This window comes from Papilio xuthus, unplaced genomic scaffold, assembly GCF_000836235.2.
Source record: "Papilio xuthus unplaced genomic scaffold, Pxut_1.1 DF826933.1, whole genome shotgun sequence".
NCBI classification, from domain to species: Eukaryota; Metazoa; Arthropoda; class Insecta; order Lepidoptera; family Papilionidae; genus Papilio; species Papilio xuthus.
In genome coordinates, this window is record NW_013531716.1 from 2,080,426 (window position 1) to 2,097,748 (window position 17,323).

At 33.2% G+C, this 17,323-nt stretch overlaps 3 protein-coding genes and 1 long non-coding RNA gene across 6 annotated transcripts in view; 3 read left to right on the forward strand and 1 right to left on the reverse strand.

Annotated features, from left to right (window-relative positions):
- LOC106122083 (monocarboxylate transporter 4) overlaps positions 1-270 on the reverse strand; it is a 35,059-nt gene extending 34,789 nt beyond the window's left edge. For both annotated transcript variants that reach the window (XM_013317937.1, XM_013317935.1), the window contains exon 1: positions 175-270. In XM_013317937.1, the coding sequence (XP_013173391.1) occupies positions 175-255 (81 nt within the window). In that variant the 5' untranslated portion in view covers positions 256-270. The remainder of the gene's footprint in view (positions 1-174) is intronic.
- Positions 271-3,051: 2,781 nt separating this feature from the next.
- On the forward strand, positions 3,052-5,317 carry LOC106122086 (uncharacterized). The gene is made up of 4 exons (XM_013317941.1): positions 3,052-3,128; positions 3,660-3,774; positions 4,678-4,811; positions 5,236-5,317. The coding sequence occupies exons 1-4, from the start codon at positions 3,092-3,094 to the stop codon at positions 5,292-5,294; spliced, it is 345 nt and encodes a 114-aa protein (XP_013173395.1). The 5' UTR covers positions 3,052-3,091; the 3' UTR covers positions 5,295-5,317.
- Positions 5,318-6,512: 1,195 nt separating this feature from the next.
- Positions 6,513-7,948, forward strand: LOC106122087 (uncharacterized). The gene is made up of 4 exons (XR_001228083.1): positions 6,513-6,612; positions 7,185-7,272; positions 7,350-7,468; positions 7,837-7,948. It is a non-coding gene; the product is annotated as an uncharacterized LOC106122087 (long non-coding RNA).
- A 5,643-nt stretch (positions 7,949-13,591) lies between these two features.
- Positions 13,592-16,997, forward strand: LOC106122085 (tetra-peptide repeat homeobox protein 1-like). 2 transcript variants are annotated; one of them, NM_001312208.1, is given in 5 exon segments: positions 13,659-13,700; positions 14,387-14,903; positions 15,503-15,651; positions 16,847-16,883; positions 16,886-16,994. In NM_001312208.1, coding segments are annotated over 5 exon segments (762 nt in total). In that variant the 5' UTR covers positions 13,659-13,669; the 3' UTR covers positions 16,914-16,994.
- Positions 16,998-17,323: the final 326 nt, after the last annotated feature.

Genomic DNA, 17,323 nt, shown 5'->3' on the forward strand with positions numbered 1-17,323 from the left:
TTCGATTTATGTAACACTTGTTCTTTCACCGATACTTGTACAGATAATAAATACTTAAAATTATAAACCAAAAACTACAAAAATAGTAAAGTTTTCAAGATCTTTGATGATCTAAATTAAGGTAAAAGTTGATGTCTTCAGTCACAATACAATCTTAGTCTTACATTTTCTTACCAGCGACTGTTCAGTGGGGTTGACGTGAATGCGAGGTTCTTCATTGTTGTCAATGGCTTCGACGGTAGCAGTTTGACCCATGATGGTGTTTTGTGGTGACTTGTGGTTGTGTTGGCGTTAGCGCGGCGTGAGGCCGCGTGCAGACGCCGCCCGCGCGTCTGTCGCGGGTCCACTGACGCGTCACTATGCCGCCATATAAGCAATAGAGCTTTTTCAGGCATGGCTTTCTATATCGATAATTTTGTTTTTTTCTTTCCGTGAGTTCGGACTGCTGAAACATTTACTTTAAAACATTGAATTAGGTAGTTGTTTTGCACTATAACATATTTTTAGGCAGTAGACTTTTACGACTCACGCAGTTTTAGATTTTAAGTGTTTATTAAATATTCAAAATTTCATTTACATTACCTCATTATACGTCTCCACTGAGCGGCTCGGAGCCTACCCGAAGTCAGAGGTGAATAGGCAATAGTCAACCATGCTGGCTCTGTACGGGTTGGTTGAATTCGAATTTCTTCGCTTCTGTGTTCAGGTTGCATCCCGATGTTTTCCTTCATCGTATGAACGTCAGATAAATTTACATATGCAAATACAAAATCAAAAAACACATTGGTACACGACGGGATTCAAATCCAGGACTTGGAGATTACAAGACAAGAAATTAATGCCTGATCCACCAGCAATCTTAAACATTTATATGCAGCAGTCCTGTATATTCGTCCAGCAGTACCAATAGAAGTTATCTTATTTAAATCGAATAGTATACTCTATAATTAAATATCAAATTTGATTCGATACACAACCATTCTTCTGTTGTACTGTCTTTTATCGATAACAGTAAAGCCCAACTCTAGCGTCTACACGGTCGATACAGCAGGCGCAAGTCTGCCCTTGTTCAAGTAAGACCTCTGACAGTTCAAAGATCTTCAGAAAAATATCCATAGTTTGGTGCCGACATCGGAATGTACAACACTGTAGCCGTTTTTAATAATATCTTTTAACGAAAGTTGTCGAACTTTTGTTGAACCTGTTTTCGAACGCTTCAGTTGAACCGCCTTAACTATGATCTTTTAGCATTTCCAGGTTGCATCGGCAATTAGACTATCGGGGAATCGATGACGACGCGGAATCTAATAGGATACAGCTTCTTAATTTGTCTGCACGAAAAAAGGTCGATCTGTCGAACACGACTAATTGCTTTTTACTATAAAGCCGTCATTTGCGCAATCTCTGCTACCTTTTAAAAGTGGTACACCGCGAATTGCCCTGATTGTAGCTATAATAATTATAAACAAAGATAATTAATTAAAATAAACTATTTTACATCTATTTTTTCAAAGAGAAATAAAGAAATGACTGCATTTTATTGTATATAGTCTTGTTTGGCATTTGAAACTTTTGTTATTCTTATATTACACTTGTCATAGTAAAAAAAGACACGTGTGAATGAAAATGTTAAGTTACGACAATCTTTCGCCCCCGACTTTGCTGAAAAGATATCTTTTATTTATGTTTCTGATTGCGAACTTTAAGACTTAAGTAAGGATAGCTAGGGTTTAAGTTTACAATATATTCGATGTAACGAAGTGCCTCGTATAAAATATGAATGGTGTAGTAAGGTTTGTATCGTACAAGAACTATCATTGAATTCCAAGTAAAATGATATAAGATTCTACGTCTAAGTAATATGAACCGACCAGCGGTTCACATTACTTAGACGTAGTGGTACGAAATCTTGTTCTTTATCGGATTTGTACGTCACTTTTCCAAGAAATGTTTGGAAAGGAAAGAACTTTTCGTAACTTACAAAGTAATGTTATACAACTTTCTCAAGTTGTGTTTAAAAATGAAATGGCAACAAAGAAAAACATATAATTAAAAGTTTTGATTGGACCACGGTGTGTAAATAATTTTGATTTATGCTTAAATTCAAAATTTACGCCATCTTCATTAAGAAAAATTTAACAACAAAATTTCATTTTTACGTGGCGGTTAACGATTTTTGGCTACGGTGACTAGATGGCGCTATGCGCTACATTTTCCGAACGAATTTGTATCCAAAGAAATTGATCCGATAATAAACATAAATAGCTATCCTAGTCGCAAAGAATTGAAAAAATAAACAAAAAAAATTGCCTATTCTTTTTTGTTAGACTAGACTATTTTCTCCATAGATGCAAAATTTCATCAAAATCTATTGAGCCGTTCCAGAAATAAAATACTTTCAAACTAACATCCATGCATCTAAACTCTTAACTGCCCATAAGAAACTTTCAGATTTTACGAGTCAGAGAAATTACGTCTTAGCAATTACATGGCACCATCATTCTATAAGCAAAGCTCTTGAAAATAAAGTAAATATTTTTATTTAGGAGTATATGGTGCAGTATTGCCAAGGCTTTTTAAGTCTTTATAATAGAATAGAGATAGCGGTAATTAAAACAAAAGACATTGAAGTTTACTTATAGACAAACAAAATGAGGACACCACCACCACGTGGAATTAATTTGTACAAGGCTAATAATATATGACACATTTGGTTTCAAAACACTAGACACTGATCTTACTAATATTATAAATGCGAAAGTTTAGAATGATGGATGGTTTGTTAGAAGGTATCTCCGGAACGGCTAAATGGATATCGATGTAATTTGGCATACATATAGCACACAGTCTGGAAGAACACGTAGACTACTTATTAAGTTTTTTTTTTCAAATACGCGCAGACGGAGTTGCGGGCAATAGCTAGTAAATAATAAACATTTTTCCTAAACCTTAATAATTACAGATTTAAAGGGACCTTGTTTTTGATAAGCTTTGTCCTAGATTTTTACTATATATTCCTATTGTAGTAGAACCATTCTTGTAAACTCGGAAGATACGTGAACATTAAATTCGACATAATTAATATTTAAAAATGTACCCTTTTAAATTGATTGCATTCTTCATTTCGGGTAAGAATATGTGTCATTTTATGTTATACAATTTCAAGTAAAGTCACACTGTCATAATTCATCCATTTTTAACGGTGGGTTTCCGAGTTCAAAATGTTCGTTTAAAATATGTTTTATCTCTGCCTTAACAACGATAATGACAGGGACGACGATATGTTTATTACAGAGATTTTGGTGTCAGAAACCTAAGGTAATTTAAAATCACATGTGCGTTGGTTATTATACAAATGGAAAATTATGACATTTATCAAAGTTTACTTAATATATTTTTCATATTGGTTCCAAAAAGGTATCTGTAGCTTTACTAACAACAGAGATTTTTATACAGAGGTTTTTACTTTGTTGTTTGTGAAATTTGTTTTTTTTTGTATTCTTAAATTAAGAGTCCCCTTAAACGTACTTTAAATGTAAACAGGGTATCAACAGCTTGGACTTTTATTGTAAGGCGATCATCAATTTTGTTCTTTATAAATGCTTGAAGTTGACCGTTTGTAGCTTACCTTGTATGCCTTTACCCTATGTCTTTTGCAGCGCTACTCGTGAGTGAACTGAAATCTGCAATAATAAGTTGCAATTGCCAAAATAAACCATCACCGACTTTATCCAGTGAATCTGATCAGAGTTCTTCAACCATTACTACTCAGCAGTATGTAACTTTTTTAGACATTATTAATTACAATCCTTTGGCGCGAATGACGTGCTTTCGTTACAAAGTCTAGTGTCAGAATGAATCCGAGGGGACACAAACCTCGATATTTTAGTAAGGCCAGTGTTGAGTTAATACGCTGGCTCATATCAAAATTTCCTCCCTAACACTATATATTTAATATGTGCACTCTATTACTTTATACTTCTCAGCTGTCTGTCTGTTTCTGATTTATTACTTATTTATCATTTCGAATATTATTTTGTTTTACAACGTATTAAACGGGGCGCGATAGAATTTTTTTTAATAAGAGTAGGGGGCAAATGTGCAGCGGGTACACCATGGTGAACAACGACACCCATGTACATCTGCAACACCAGAGGAACTGCAGATGTGTTGTCGGCCTTAAAACGAAAGTTGTTCAAATTGTTTTTAAAATAGTATACCAAAATTTGATTTATAGAATATTGCGATATTTAGTTCTGATATATTATTATACCAAATTGATTAAATTTCATTAAAAATTCAGCGAATAATAAAATTAGTTGGACATATTGGTTACGTCCGAGGGGCATCTACGAAACTGTTATATATATATATATATATATATATATAAATTCTCTAATGTTTATATCATTTATGTACGTGGATAACATTACATTCAATTGTTTTTAATTTACATGATAATTAAAGTTTCGATTTTTATTTTTATACACTAGTAGCTGTCGCCCGCAGCTACGTTCGCGCAAAATTAAAAAGAGAAAACTTAAAGAGTAGTATGTATTTTTCCAGACTATGTTCTACATCTGTGCCAAATTTTATCAAGATATGTTCAGCCGTTCCGGAGATACCTCCAAACAAACATCCACCAATCATGATCAGTGTTGTTTTGATTGTTTTTAGGGTAACAACAGCTGTAGATGACTTAATGTGTCTTTCAACTTGTCCCATCATGCAAGAGAGCCCTGTTTGTGGCACTAATGGTGTTACCTACCCTAGCCTGGGCTCTCTCGAATGTGCAAAATCCTGTGGCGTTGGTAAGTAGATCATAATTCCTTTGATTTTGTAATTTTTTCTTTTTTAATTTTGAGTAATGATGAGTAATGTTCTTAGAGATTCTCTACTAAAGGTTCATCATCATCATCAGCTCACTATACGTCCCCACTGAGGGGCTCGGAGCCTACCCTAAGTTAAGGGTGATTAGGCCATAGTCAACCACGCTGGCCAAGTGCGGGTTGGTTGACTTCACACATATCTTTGAATTTTTTCTCAGATATGTGCAGGTTGCATCACGATGTTTTCCTTCACCGTAAGAACGTCGGTTACTAAAGGTTATCGAATTGTAAAACAAGATAACATTTAATTGATGAAAAACAGTACTAGAACTAAAAAAAACTTTTTCTTTGATGAATTAATTAATTTAAACCGTTTTATAGAATAAGCTCATTTTTTTCATTCCAGATGTTAATCTTGTATCAAACGCACCTTGTCCTACAAGTGGTTTACAACTTTATTTGTAATATTGCTACTAATTGTATTTAATGCTGTCCTTTTTTTGTTAATTTAGAAATAGCTGTGTTTTAGATATTTTCTTTAGTGGTGAAGGTAATTCCGATTTAAGTACAGTTGGGAAAAATAACTTAAAATTGAAGGCATAAAGCAATTCTTCGGGAAATTCGCTTTTGTAAATCGAAATGACTTTCATAAAAAAAAATTGTTATAATTTTAATAGTTACTTGTAATTGCATCATTTTGTAATAAAAAATATATACGAAAATATTTGGTTTTCCTTTTTTCCATTGTTTTTCGGTTGGTAAATTAAGTCTTTTCATGGTTCATCTAAAGAATATTAAAATAAATCCCACGCCTGCTGGTGGATGGGGACACAGACCCTACAGACTTTTACATTGTCCGTACAATTTGTTTCTGTCGGGTGGATGACCTTATGACCTTCAAATCATTTTTACATCGCATAAGGTAGGATCAACACATAAAGTACATTAAAAAAGTAAATAATAAAATTAATTTTTATTTATTAATAATTTTAGTGTTTATAGCACTCATGTAATGTTCTTGTTAATTTATTTTTTTATGTCATATGTCATTTTTGTACCTAAGGAGGTTTTAGTTCTTTTATGACAGAAGTACCGAGATAGCAACGCCTCTCTCACCGGGTCAGATAAATTTGAATTTTATGCCAAGGCATGTTTTTAATGAAAGCCACCAATCAAGATTACACTACACCATAAGATAATTATTTCTCAAATTTAATTATATTTAACAGGCAAAAAACATACATAGTGTAAATGGGCCTTAATATTAATGAAATATTTGAAGTCACGTGGAATTTAAACCGCGAATTTCCGACAACCGAAGGAAAAGAACAGATGAATAACCGTGGGTTTCCGCTGTCGGCAAAGCGTTCATAGAAAAATATATTTGTATCCCTCTCTTTTTTATTAATAAATTAAGATATCGACACGTTCTTGTGTCGGTATACTGGCAATGGAGACCAGTGGTTATAGAGAGAATAGAAATTATTAATAATTAATTCATGAATAAATATTTAATATAGACATTACTTTGTGCGTACAGTGGTGTGTCAAACTATTCTTTTGATAAACAATAAATGTATAATACAATAATTTATACACTAAATTCTTCACGGACGTTAGGAAGAACCTCGACTGATAACCGTAGCCCAGAATTGAGTTTATATAAAGGTAGGCGAGTTACTCATAGAAACATTCTTGTCATAAACAGCAAGATATCTTTACATACTATAAAAATATACGTCAGTTAACAAGATGTTTAAACAGTTGGCTTTTATCGTTTTTGGTAAGTTAAATGCTATTCCTTGACATGAATGGTATATGTCATCTTATTTATATTATAAACGTGTATGGTTAGATGAATGAATGGATGTATGGATGGATGTTTTTTAAAGGTATCTCCAGAACGACTGAACGCATCTCGATAAAATTTGGCATACATATAGAACATAATCTGGAAGAACACACAGGCTACTAATTCTGTTTTTTTTAATTCCGCGCGGACAGAGTCGCGGGAGACAGCTAGTTATACAATAAACATATTTTATAATTTATTGCAGTGATATTATGTTGTAAAATTACTTTCTTACTAATATTATAAATGCGTATGTTTAGATGGATCTTGCTGAAATTTGGCACAGATGTAGAACATATTCTGAAAGAATACATAGACTACTCTATTTCTATTTACTATTTAGTTATTTTTTTAATTCCGCGCGGACGGAGTAGCAGGCGACAGCTAGTTTTTTTGTACATTACTTTGGTTGTCATTTACAAACACAAATTGACTCAGTATTACTACAGTAATATGTGAGTTCTATGTGTGATAATTTTTGATACAGTTATTTTGTTTGATAGCGATCCTGATTAATAAATCCATGACTCAGAACGACCAGACCCCACCGACGCCGCTTCCGGTACTACTCAATGCGACTATGCCAGAAGGGTAGGAAAAATGTGTACCAATTTAGAATTACCTCGTAGGTTTCTACAAGCGAATCATCTGTACATATTTTTTTTCAGAGCAGCGGTGCCAACGACACCAAGGAGTCAAGGTTTGTCGTGCATAGATGATTGTTTACGCAATGCATCTTTACGATATCCTATTTCGGCAGTACGTTGTGCAATTCAGTGTAATTGATGTAAGTACTCAAAAGTGGGAAGGGTAAACTATAGATTGTTAACTCAACGGTTACGAGTTGTCGTTAGTTCATTCATATATAAGTAGGTCCCCACCAAGAAGATAGAGCCTTACCTAAATTAAGTGTGATATGCTGATAAGGTCTTAGACAACAACGTTAGCTAAGCGCATGTAAATATGAAGTGAATCGACCCGTCATTGACTTTGCAGACTTCAATTTCTTCACACTGTAACAAGTTTGCCCACGATGTTTGACTTCACCGCTATAAAGTCGGATAAATTTCATATAGCTATAATTATTAATTATTGATGAATATGTACAAAAATATTTGAACTGTTTCATGGAATGAGCTTATTTTTTCTTTCCAGATGTTAATCTTGTATCAAACGCACCTTGTCCTCCATGAGTACGTCCTACAAGTTTACAACTTTATTCGTAGTATTGCTACTAATTGTATTTAATGCTGTCCTTTGTTATTTAAGAAATAGCTGTGTTTTAGATAATTTTTTGTGATGAAGGTATTTCCGGTATAAGTAAATTTGTTTTTCATAATGACTTTCATAAAAAATTGTGATAATTTTAATATTCATTTGTTATTTGTAATTAAAACATTTTGTAATAAATAAAGGGTTTATAGTAAAATGATTTGTTTTTTTCATGAAACCAATTTTTTTTTCGGTTAGAAAATGGTCATAGGTAAGTCTTTTCATGGGTCGTCATAAGTATATTAAAACCAATCCCATGACTGATGGTTGATGTAGACACAGTATCTATGACTTGTGCACTCTTTTCTGTCAACACATAAAGTACGGTGTTCCCGCTGCTCGTTTGCCCCTTCTGCTATAAAAAAACATAATAAAACTTTCCAAAGAATCATTTTTAATGCAAGATCGGTATTATAATAAAGGAAAAATAATCTAAATGTTTTTAATCTATGGTTTTTGGAATCTTGTATTAATACAACAGTGCGCATTTAAGGGTTCTTCTTCTTATTGAGGTGCGTCTCCGACTAACAAAGATTGGCGATCATTTCTCCATATTTTCTTTTGTCGCTTGCGATTTAAGGGTTAAGTATGATTAATATAAGTGTTTATAGCACTGATGTAATGTTGTTGTTAACTTATTTTTTATGTTATATGTCATTTTTGTACCGAAGTAGGTTTTAGTTCTTTTATGACAGAAGCAATGAGATAGCAACGCCTCTCTCACCGGGTCAGATAGATTTGAATTTTACGCCAAGGCATGTTTTTAATCAAAACATAACAAATAAAGAATGTTATATGATATCTACACCATAAGATAACTATTCCTCAAATTTAATTACATAACAGGCAAGAAACTTACAACGTGTTAAAGGGTCTTAATATTAATTAAATAGTTGAAGTCACATGGAATTTAAACTACGAATTTCCGACTACCGAAGGAAAAGAACAGATGATTAACCGTGGGATTCCGCTGTCGGCAAAGCGTTCATAGAAAAATATATTTGTATACCTCTCTTTTTTTATTAATAAATTAAGATATGGAAATGTTTCTGTACCACTGTACGGCAGTGGCGACCAATGGTTATAGATACAATAGAAATTATTCATAGTTTATATATGCTGTTCGTTAGTCTCGTTATAACTTGAGAACGGCTGAAGTGATTTATTTTACCTTGGTCTTGAAACTTTCGTTGGATTCTAGGTAAGGTTTAAGAGGTAAGAGAAATTCGAATAATTGCCGAGAAAACCCTAAAAACAGCCCTTTTTCCCAGATAAACGGCCGAATGGATCTCGCTGAAACTTGGCATAGATGTAGAACATAGTCTGGAAGAACACATAGGCTAATAACTATGTATGTTCTTTCTTAATTGCGCGCGGACGGAGTCGCGGGCGACAGCAAGTTCATGAATAAATATACATATAATGTAAATAGACATTATTTGTGATTACAGTGGTGTGTCAAACTATTCTTTTGATAAACAAAAAAATGTACAATAAATTATACACTAATTCTTCACGGACGTTAGGAAGAACCTCGACTTTGATAAGCGTAGCCCAAAATTGAGCCTATATAAAGGTACGGGAGTTGTATTCATAGAAACAGTATTGTTATAAACAGCAAGATATCTTTACATACTATATTAGTATATTTTCAGTTAACAAGATGTTTAAACAGTTGGCTTTTATCGCTTTTGGTAAGTTAAATGCTATTCGTTGATACTAATGTCATATTTCATTATTCAATAAAAAATTTATACAATGTTTTGCAGTCATATTATGTTATAAACGTGTAATCTTACTTATAATTTAAATACGAATGTTTAGATGGATGGATGGATGTTTGTTTGAACGTATCTCCGGAACGGCTGCATGGATTTTCTGAAATTTGGCATAGATGAAAGAACACATAGGTTACTTATTAAATTTGTTTTTATGTAGCGCAGACGGAGTCGCGGGCGACAGTTACTTTATTATAACTTACTTTGGTTGTCATTTACAAACACAGATTGGCTCTGTATTACGTGTGCGTCCTATGCGTGTAAATTCTTGATACAGTTATTTTGTTTGACAGCGATGCTGATTATTAAATCGAAGACTGCCAGTGCCCAGATTCAGCCGACGCTGCCGTCGTTTTCACCCGGTATGACCATGCCGGAAGGGTAGGAAAAATGTGTACCAATTTGGAATTATATGCGTTTTCTTTAGTAGGTTTCTACAAAAAAAACATCTGTACTGTGTTTTTCAGACTACCAACGCCTACGACAACAAGTAGTCCGGGTTTGTCGTGTATAGATGATTGTTTGCGCAATGTATCTCTGCAGTATCCAAATTCGGCAGTACGTTGTGCAAGTCGGTGTAAACTACGTAAGTACACGAAAGTGGGAAGGCTAAACTATAGATTGTTAAGTCAACAGTTACGAATAGTCGTTAGTTCGCTCATATGTAATTAGATCCCTACCAAGAAGATAGAGCCTTACCTAAATTAGGTGAGATACTTTGATAAGGTCTTAGACAGCAACGCTAGGCATGCGTTTATAAATATGAAGTCAATAGACCCATTATTGACTTTACATTCTTCACACTGTGTCAAGTTTGCCCACGATTTTTGCGTTTACCGTTATGAAGTCTGATAAATCTCGTATTACTATTATATGTGTAATTGTTTAGTTTATAATTAAATGTTTATTTTCAACTTTAAAAAATGATTCCCAATTTGTGTTGGCGACAGGCAGGCGGCCAAATGCAAAAAGGTTTATAAACTCTTGTGCGCTGGCTCCACGTTGATAAAGCCAGGAAGATGTTGTAAAGTCTAATAAAATTACATTTAAGAAATTTTAAAATCTAAAACCAAATCGACACAATGGGATGTAAAGGTGAATATACACTAGTGTATTTTCTCGAGCATTTACATATATGTAACGTAACGTTCTTACGAATGGTATCATGAAGGTAAACACACGGTTCCCACACTAGAACATATAGAGCGGTTCGATGTTCTGTTACAAATAAATGCTTTAGTCTATACTCACCTTAAGAAACTTTTTCCATTGAACTAAACAGTGTCGGGTCATATACTTCTGCTTTTCTGTTCCAGCTGTGTTATAAGCGAATGCATAAGAAGGATGGTTTCGAGCAACAGCACAACTGATAATATTGTATTGTTTCTGTTTAATAAAATAATTGTTGGCAAAAAAATATTTTTTTGATAAAATTTGAATTAAATGTTTCAATTATGGACACTAAAGATCTTCTAACATACATGATGGTTATTACACTGTTTCTTTTTTTCCATTATTAAATAAAAATTGTGAGATAAAGTGATATAATTTGGAGTTTATTCCATGATAGCTATGCCGATGACTTCGTTCGCGTCTTCTGATAAATTTTTAACAATTTAGATAATATAGATTTATAGATTATCTCAGACGGTGGGACTTGACTCGAAAGAAGGTTGAAGAAATAAGACGGCATAATATCCGTCACCGCCTGCTATCGCTGAATAGCAATCGACATGATCACAACATTTACTCACATGATATATGTAGGAACACATATATTTTATATTTAAAATAGCTGAAACTAGAAAGTACAATACCAAAACAAACCCATGTCCCAAGTGTAAATAACAAAATTAATATACCTTAAAAAATGTTTCGTTTTTTAATTCTTTAGGGTATTTATTTCTAACAAAAATATCTTAAAACGGTGCAGCCTTTCTCCTTTTCTTAAAAAAAAAACAATTTAACGTCTTATTTTTTTTACGCAAATCCACGCATTTAACTATATCGTTTCTTATAAGTCACACGGACGTTGGGTTTTTCTAACCTTATCTGACAGACGTTGTATATGTATGATACTAACGATAAGAGTTCATTACAACAAAAACATAAATTATTTTAAATTTCGAAACTAATTTTATTGTTTATTATCTGGTATTTGTAGTTTATATATTTGTTTTATTTCTTAGATTCTCTATATAACACAAACCTGAAAAATAATTGTCTCTTATTATAATTATTTATATTAAAACAATTCCCAGTGTAAGAAAATATTGTTAATAAAGAATTAAAAACCTTATTTGCATATTATGCCGTTTTCCTTAACAAACGAGATTTAAAGCCACTTTGATATATGTGCTCAAATATAATGATGTTCATCGAATAAAATCAGGGATTTTGTTCTAAAAATCTTTATTAATAAAAGTATACTTATTCATTATTTCTAGTGCAAAATTAATTTATATCTGATAAGAGTTTGCTATAATTAAGTACTTACTCGACTTTGAGTCGCAGTATTTGCGACTTTTGTATATGAAAAAAAAAATTACGATGATTTTAAAACTGTAAATAATTAATTAAGTGCTGAGATATATCTGATTTTAAAGTATATATACTGATACTGACTGATACTGACTTATATATATTTTGGTAAATCGTGCCTAATGATTGCATCTGTTGTGTTCCAACCGACCCGTTTAGTCATATTTGGATATCATTTAGCATAAATTCAAAACTAGACTTTTTTTGTTTTTTTCACAAACCCAAATATTTACCTAAACTTTTATTTTTTATTGTTTTGGTAGTTTTTAAAATAAAATGCATTTTCTCAACTAACTTTATTAATTCATATTCTTAAAACATAAACCTATATTAACGTTACTTTGGTTCGCCATTTTAGTTACGATTGTTTGCTAATTTCAAAGTCATCTACATATACCGGATGGCTAAGGAATTCAACGCAAAAACAGATCACAATGCTACTGTTTGTAGTAAAATTACATTCCGAGTGATAAATACATTACTTTCCAAATTATAATCCTGGCTGGATGTAAAAAACCGCTGGGAAGTTGCTGGGAATTTACAGCGAGCAAATTATCCACAGGTCATCTTGAACTCGGATAGTTAGTGATGTCACATGTTCATCGATATATTATTGACACTAGCTATCGCCAATGACTCCGTCCGTGCGGAATTAAAAAAAACTTAATTAGTGGCCTGGCTATTTTCTACATATATATGTCAAATTTCCGTTACACCTATGCAGCCGTTCTGGAGATTTCTACTCCTACAACTTCTAACAAACATCCATTCATCCATTCATAAATGCGAAGTTTAGAATTTTTAATATTAATAAGATTTAATAAGAAATTCTGTTAAAATTTTAAATGGCGATCTTGCTGAATATTATTAATATATTGTAGTATATAAAGTTAACTTAACTCAGGGTAGGCTCCGAGCCCCTCGGTGGGGACGTATTGTGAGCTGATGATGATGATGATGATATAAAGTTAAAAAGACAATGCAGAAAATTTTTACGTTAGTATTTTTGGACCAATATGATTTCTTTGATATAAACGATTAACCAATATAACATTTCTGTATGTCTGTTTGGCATCAAGTCCGCTTTTGTTCACGGTAAAGGCTGGACCGATTCTGATAGGACTTTCCCTATAAGGTAGCTAATATTTACGAGAGGAATTTAGGATATTCTTTTTATTTCAGGCTGACAAAGTCGCGGACAACCGCTAATTTTAAATATATCTATGTATTGGAAATACCGACAATAACTCGCAAACATCATTATTGTATGATACGAGACGAACTGGTCACTATCTGAAGCGTGTTTAAAAGCAATGACGATGGTCAACAACGGCCAGTATCGCCAGACAGCCGTACAAGACAGACCGATTATTAGAAAAAAAATAATTTAAATCAAAATGAAAAGTTTGTGTTTATTTTTATTAGCTGGTAAGTACCTAATTATAAATTACAAATGCAAGTTTATATGTAAGAAGTGTTACAAAGTTCACTTTTACCTTTTTTTTATTCACACTTTGTGTCTTATCTTTTTATTTGGTACGAAATAAACCAAAATGATTTTTTTTCTTTTATTAGTTATTTTTATAGGTTTAGAAGTTTACTCATTTATTTAAAGTTATTAAAATTTACAAATGATGTTTAATTTGAGTACTTTGTTGTGCAATTTTAGTGATATAAATATGTAAAAATATATCGTACTTATTACTTAAGCTTTGAAATCTACTTATTTATTTTTTGCTTTGTGATAATTACATAATAGACAAGTTATTAAAATTTTTTGATATATAAAGTAGAGCATTTTGTGTATCTTGATTTTAAAATAAAAACTTATATATTGTAGTTTCCTCTTTTAAAACCAGACATCAAAACTTACGATAACCGGTTATTTGACGGCTGCAAATTGTTATATTTATACAAAAATGGCGTCTCCATTGGCGTTATTGACCTCTACCTTACATTCAAAGATTATTATGTTTATATTTAATGATAAATTTTATTATTTAACTTAATTTGTTGCTCAGAAGTTAAAATTATTAAATCATGATTGCAAAACACGAGATAGATTAAGAAACGAAAATTTGATTACCACGTTTCAGTCTAAATTTTTTTTTCAGCGTTTCTTACAACTGAAGTGTTCGGATTAAATTTAAGAAATAAGAGACAAGCTGAAACAAATAACAACGACTTAGAAGATAGATATGGATTCATGTTACCGTCGTGGTATCCAACGCGATTGCCACCCCAGTTGCCGATGCCCGATAGAAGGTTTCCTGGTCAACGACCTAATTTCGGACAATATCCCGATCCAGGATTTTATCCTGACCCAAGTCTATACCCTGGTGTAGGAATGTATCCCTATCCAGGAGGTTTTCCTAACCCAGGAATGTTCCCAAATCAACCACCTTATCCCAACCCACAGTTTCCCGGTCAAGGACAGTTTCCATTCCCTGGACAAAGACCTCTACCTGGCCAAATTCCTTTCCCCGGACAAGTACCTCTCCCCGGACAAGTACCTCTCCCCGGACAAGTACCTCTACCCGGACAAGTTCCTCTCCCTGGACAATTACCTCCTCCCGGACAAGGAACACCCAATCCGGGACAACAGATGACAACTCAAAACCCAATCAATGGGCAAGTTGAAACTGTCACTTTTCTCGTTCATTGTTATTTGCTTAACATTTTATATTTAATACAAACAATATTTGGCATAGTTCATGATGTACATCTTACTTCTTTTGCATGTTTGTAGTTAAAGCTTATTCTGTCCACGATATCTGTTCATAGGTTATAAAAAAAGAAAACACTAAAACTTTAACTATGATATCCTTATTCTCAAAGACAGAAAAGACATTAGTCATCCGTAATTATCCCTATGTTTGATATGGAGTTTGATCTTTTCAACATATCCGATAGGGACAAAATCATTAAACAAAATACTATTAATATAAATTTATAATTGTTTGGCTTTTTACAATTGTAATACGTTTTATCAATCAATATTGCCATGAGTTGAGTGTTGTGAGTTTAAATTTTTGTCAAATCATTGAAGAGATAACGTGGTTTCAATATGACATCTCAACAAGCTTTTCTAATTGCATGTATCGAAACACTGCATACAGCATGTCTTATGTGACACAATAGAATGTGTCTAGGATAATATCATAAGGTGGTTTCTCAAGGTTTCAATGATTTCCTTAGATTAATTAATTAAACGACGAATATAATTCCAGGACCACAACGCCGCCGACCAGCGCCCCAAATGTCGACGATTGCATTACCAACTGTCCCGTGACTGCGGAGTACAACCCTGTGTGCGGCACCAACAATGTTACATACCCTAACCCAGGCCGTTTGTACTGCGCTCAAGCTTGTGGAATAAGTAAGTCATCATTATCAGCTCACTATACGTATCCACTGAGGGGCTCGGAGTCTACTCTAAGTCTGAAGTGTCAAAGTCTTAGTCAACTACGCTGGTCTTTTGCGGGTTGGTTGCCCTCACGCGGTCAAAATCCAAAAACAAAATCCTAGTATTTAACCAGCTTCGATGGCGTTATGGTTAATTACATTTGTAATCTAGAAGCCCAGGTTCAAAGTAGTCATGTTTTTTTGCGAATTTATGTTTTTCATACAACATATACATTCGTTTATTCTACGTGTTTACGGCCAAGGAAAAGATCGTAATGCAGTTTACGGATATGTGCGAAGAATTTTTTTTATATTATAAGGTGGCAAACGAGCGAGCGGCAACCTGAAATCGCTGAAATAGCGAAGTGACCGTTGCCCATAGACATACGCATTTGCATATGCGTTGCTTAAAATGTTGAAATATGTCTACCAATCCACCCTGGCCCACCGATATTGAGTATTAACATGGGTATTAAACAACAACATAGTGTGTGTATAGTGTTAACATAGTATGGTATAAATGTAGTCAAACGTCATGTGTTCAGACTTCTCATGACGCAAAGATCTGGTTTAATTTAGATGTCACGATGCGTTACCAAGGTTAAATACATAATGATGACATCTCCGAGGCAATTACTATTTTATAAGCAAACACCAATGACACAAAAACAAGTTCCAGCGATTAAAAACTCGTTTAGTAGGTAAATAAGTAAAATTGTAGTAAACAATGATTTAAACGGAGTATTAATATGCATTCATAGGAATTTTCTTTTGAGATAAAAATTTCACAATATTAATAATATTGTAAAGTAAAATAAAAAGCAGATTGAAATTGTCCCAAATTAAAGTCGATCCGTTTTGCATTAAACAGGGCAAGCTAAATCTAGTTCTGTATGCCTTCAGATATAAAAATGAACATAAGATCAAGGAAATATAAGTTTTTTTTTATTGTGACGATACGTACACTAGTGTTAAAATATGTTAATATGAGTGCTCGTTTTAACGCACAGTTTATGATAAATATTCAATGATAAAAAAGCCAAGAAGGAAAACAAGCAATATAATGTTTAAAATATATTATCTGTTCTTACACGTATTATATTTTAATACTGTCTAAATATCCATTTATTTTGATGATAAAAAATAAAAAAGTATAATTTTTTTTTCAGATGTGAACTTATTGCGGTCATCGCCGTGTCCCGCCACGACAGTCGCTCCACCTACATCGTGATCTAGTCCTTTATGTTACTTTGTAAAACTATCTCGACTTATTTACATATGATAATGCAATTAATGCAATAAAAACTCGAATTAAAACCACTTTTTATTCAAGTTTTGGCAGAGCCCCGGGTAGCTTAGTTCAAACTTGTCAAACAAAGATATCTGGCCTGATGACAGATGCGCTGCTATCGCGGCCAGTACTGTTACAAAATATACACTCCTTAAGTACAGAAAATAAATGATAAAATACATTATAAAAGGAAAAAACACAAGACTGCTAGACTGCTACACACTGACCTTTATATATGCACTGGCTATAAGACAGGATATTTTGTCCTTATTGAATTTTCGCTGTTTTGCCACTGATGGTAGCGGTTTGTAGCGATGGTGTGGATTAGAAGTAATAATACAGATGAATTCGAACT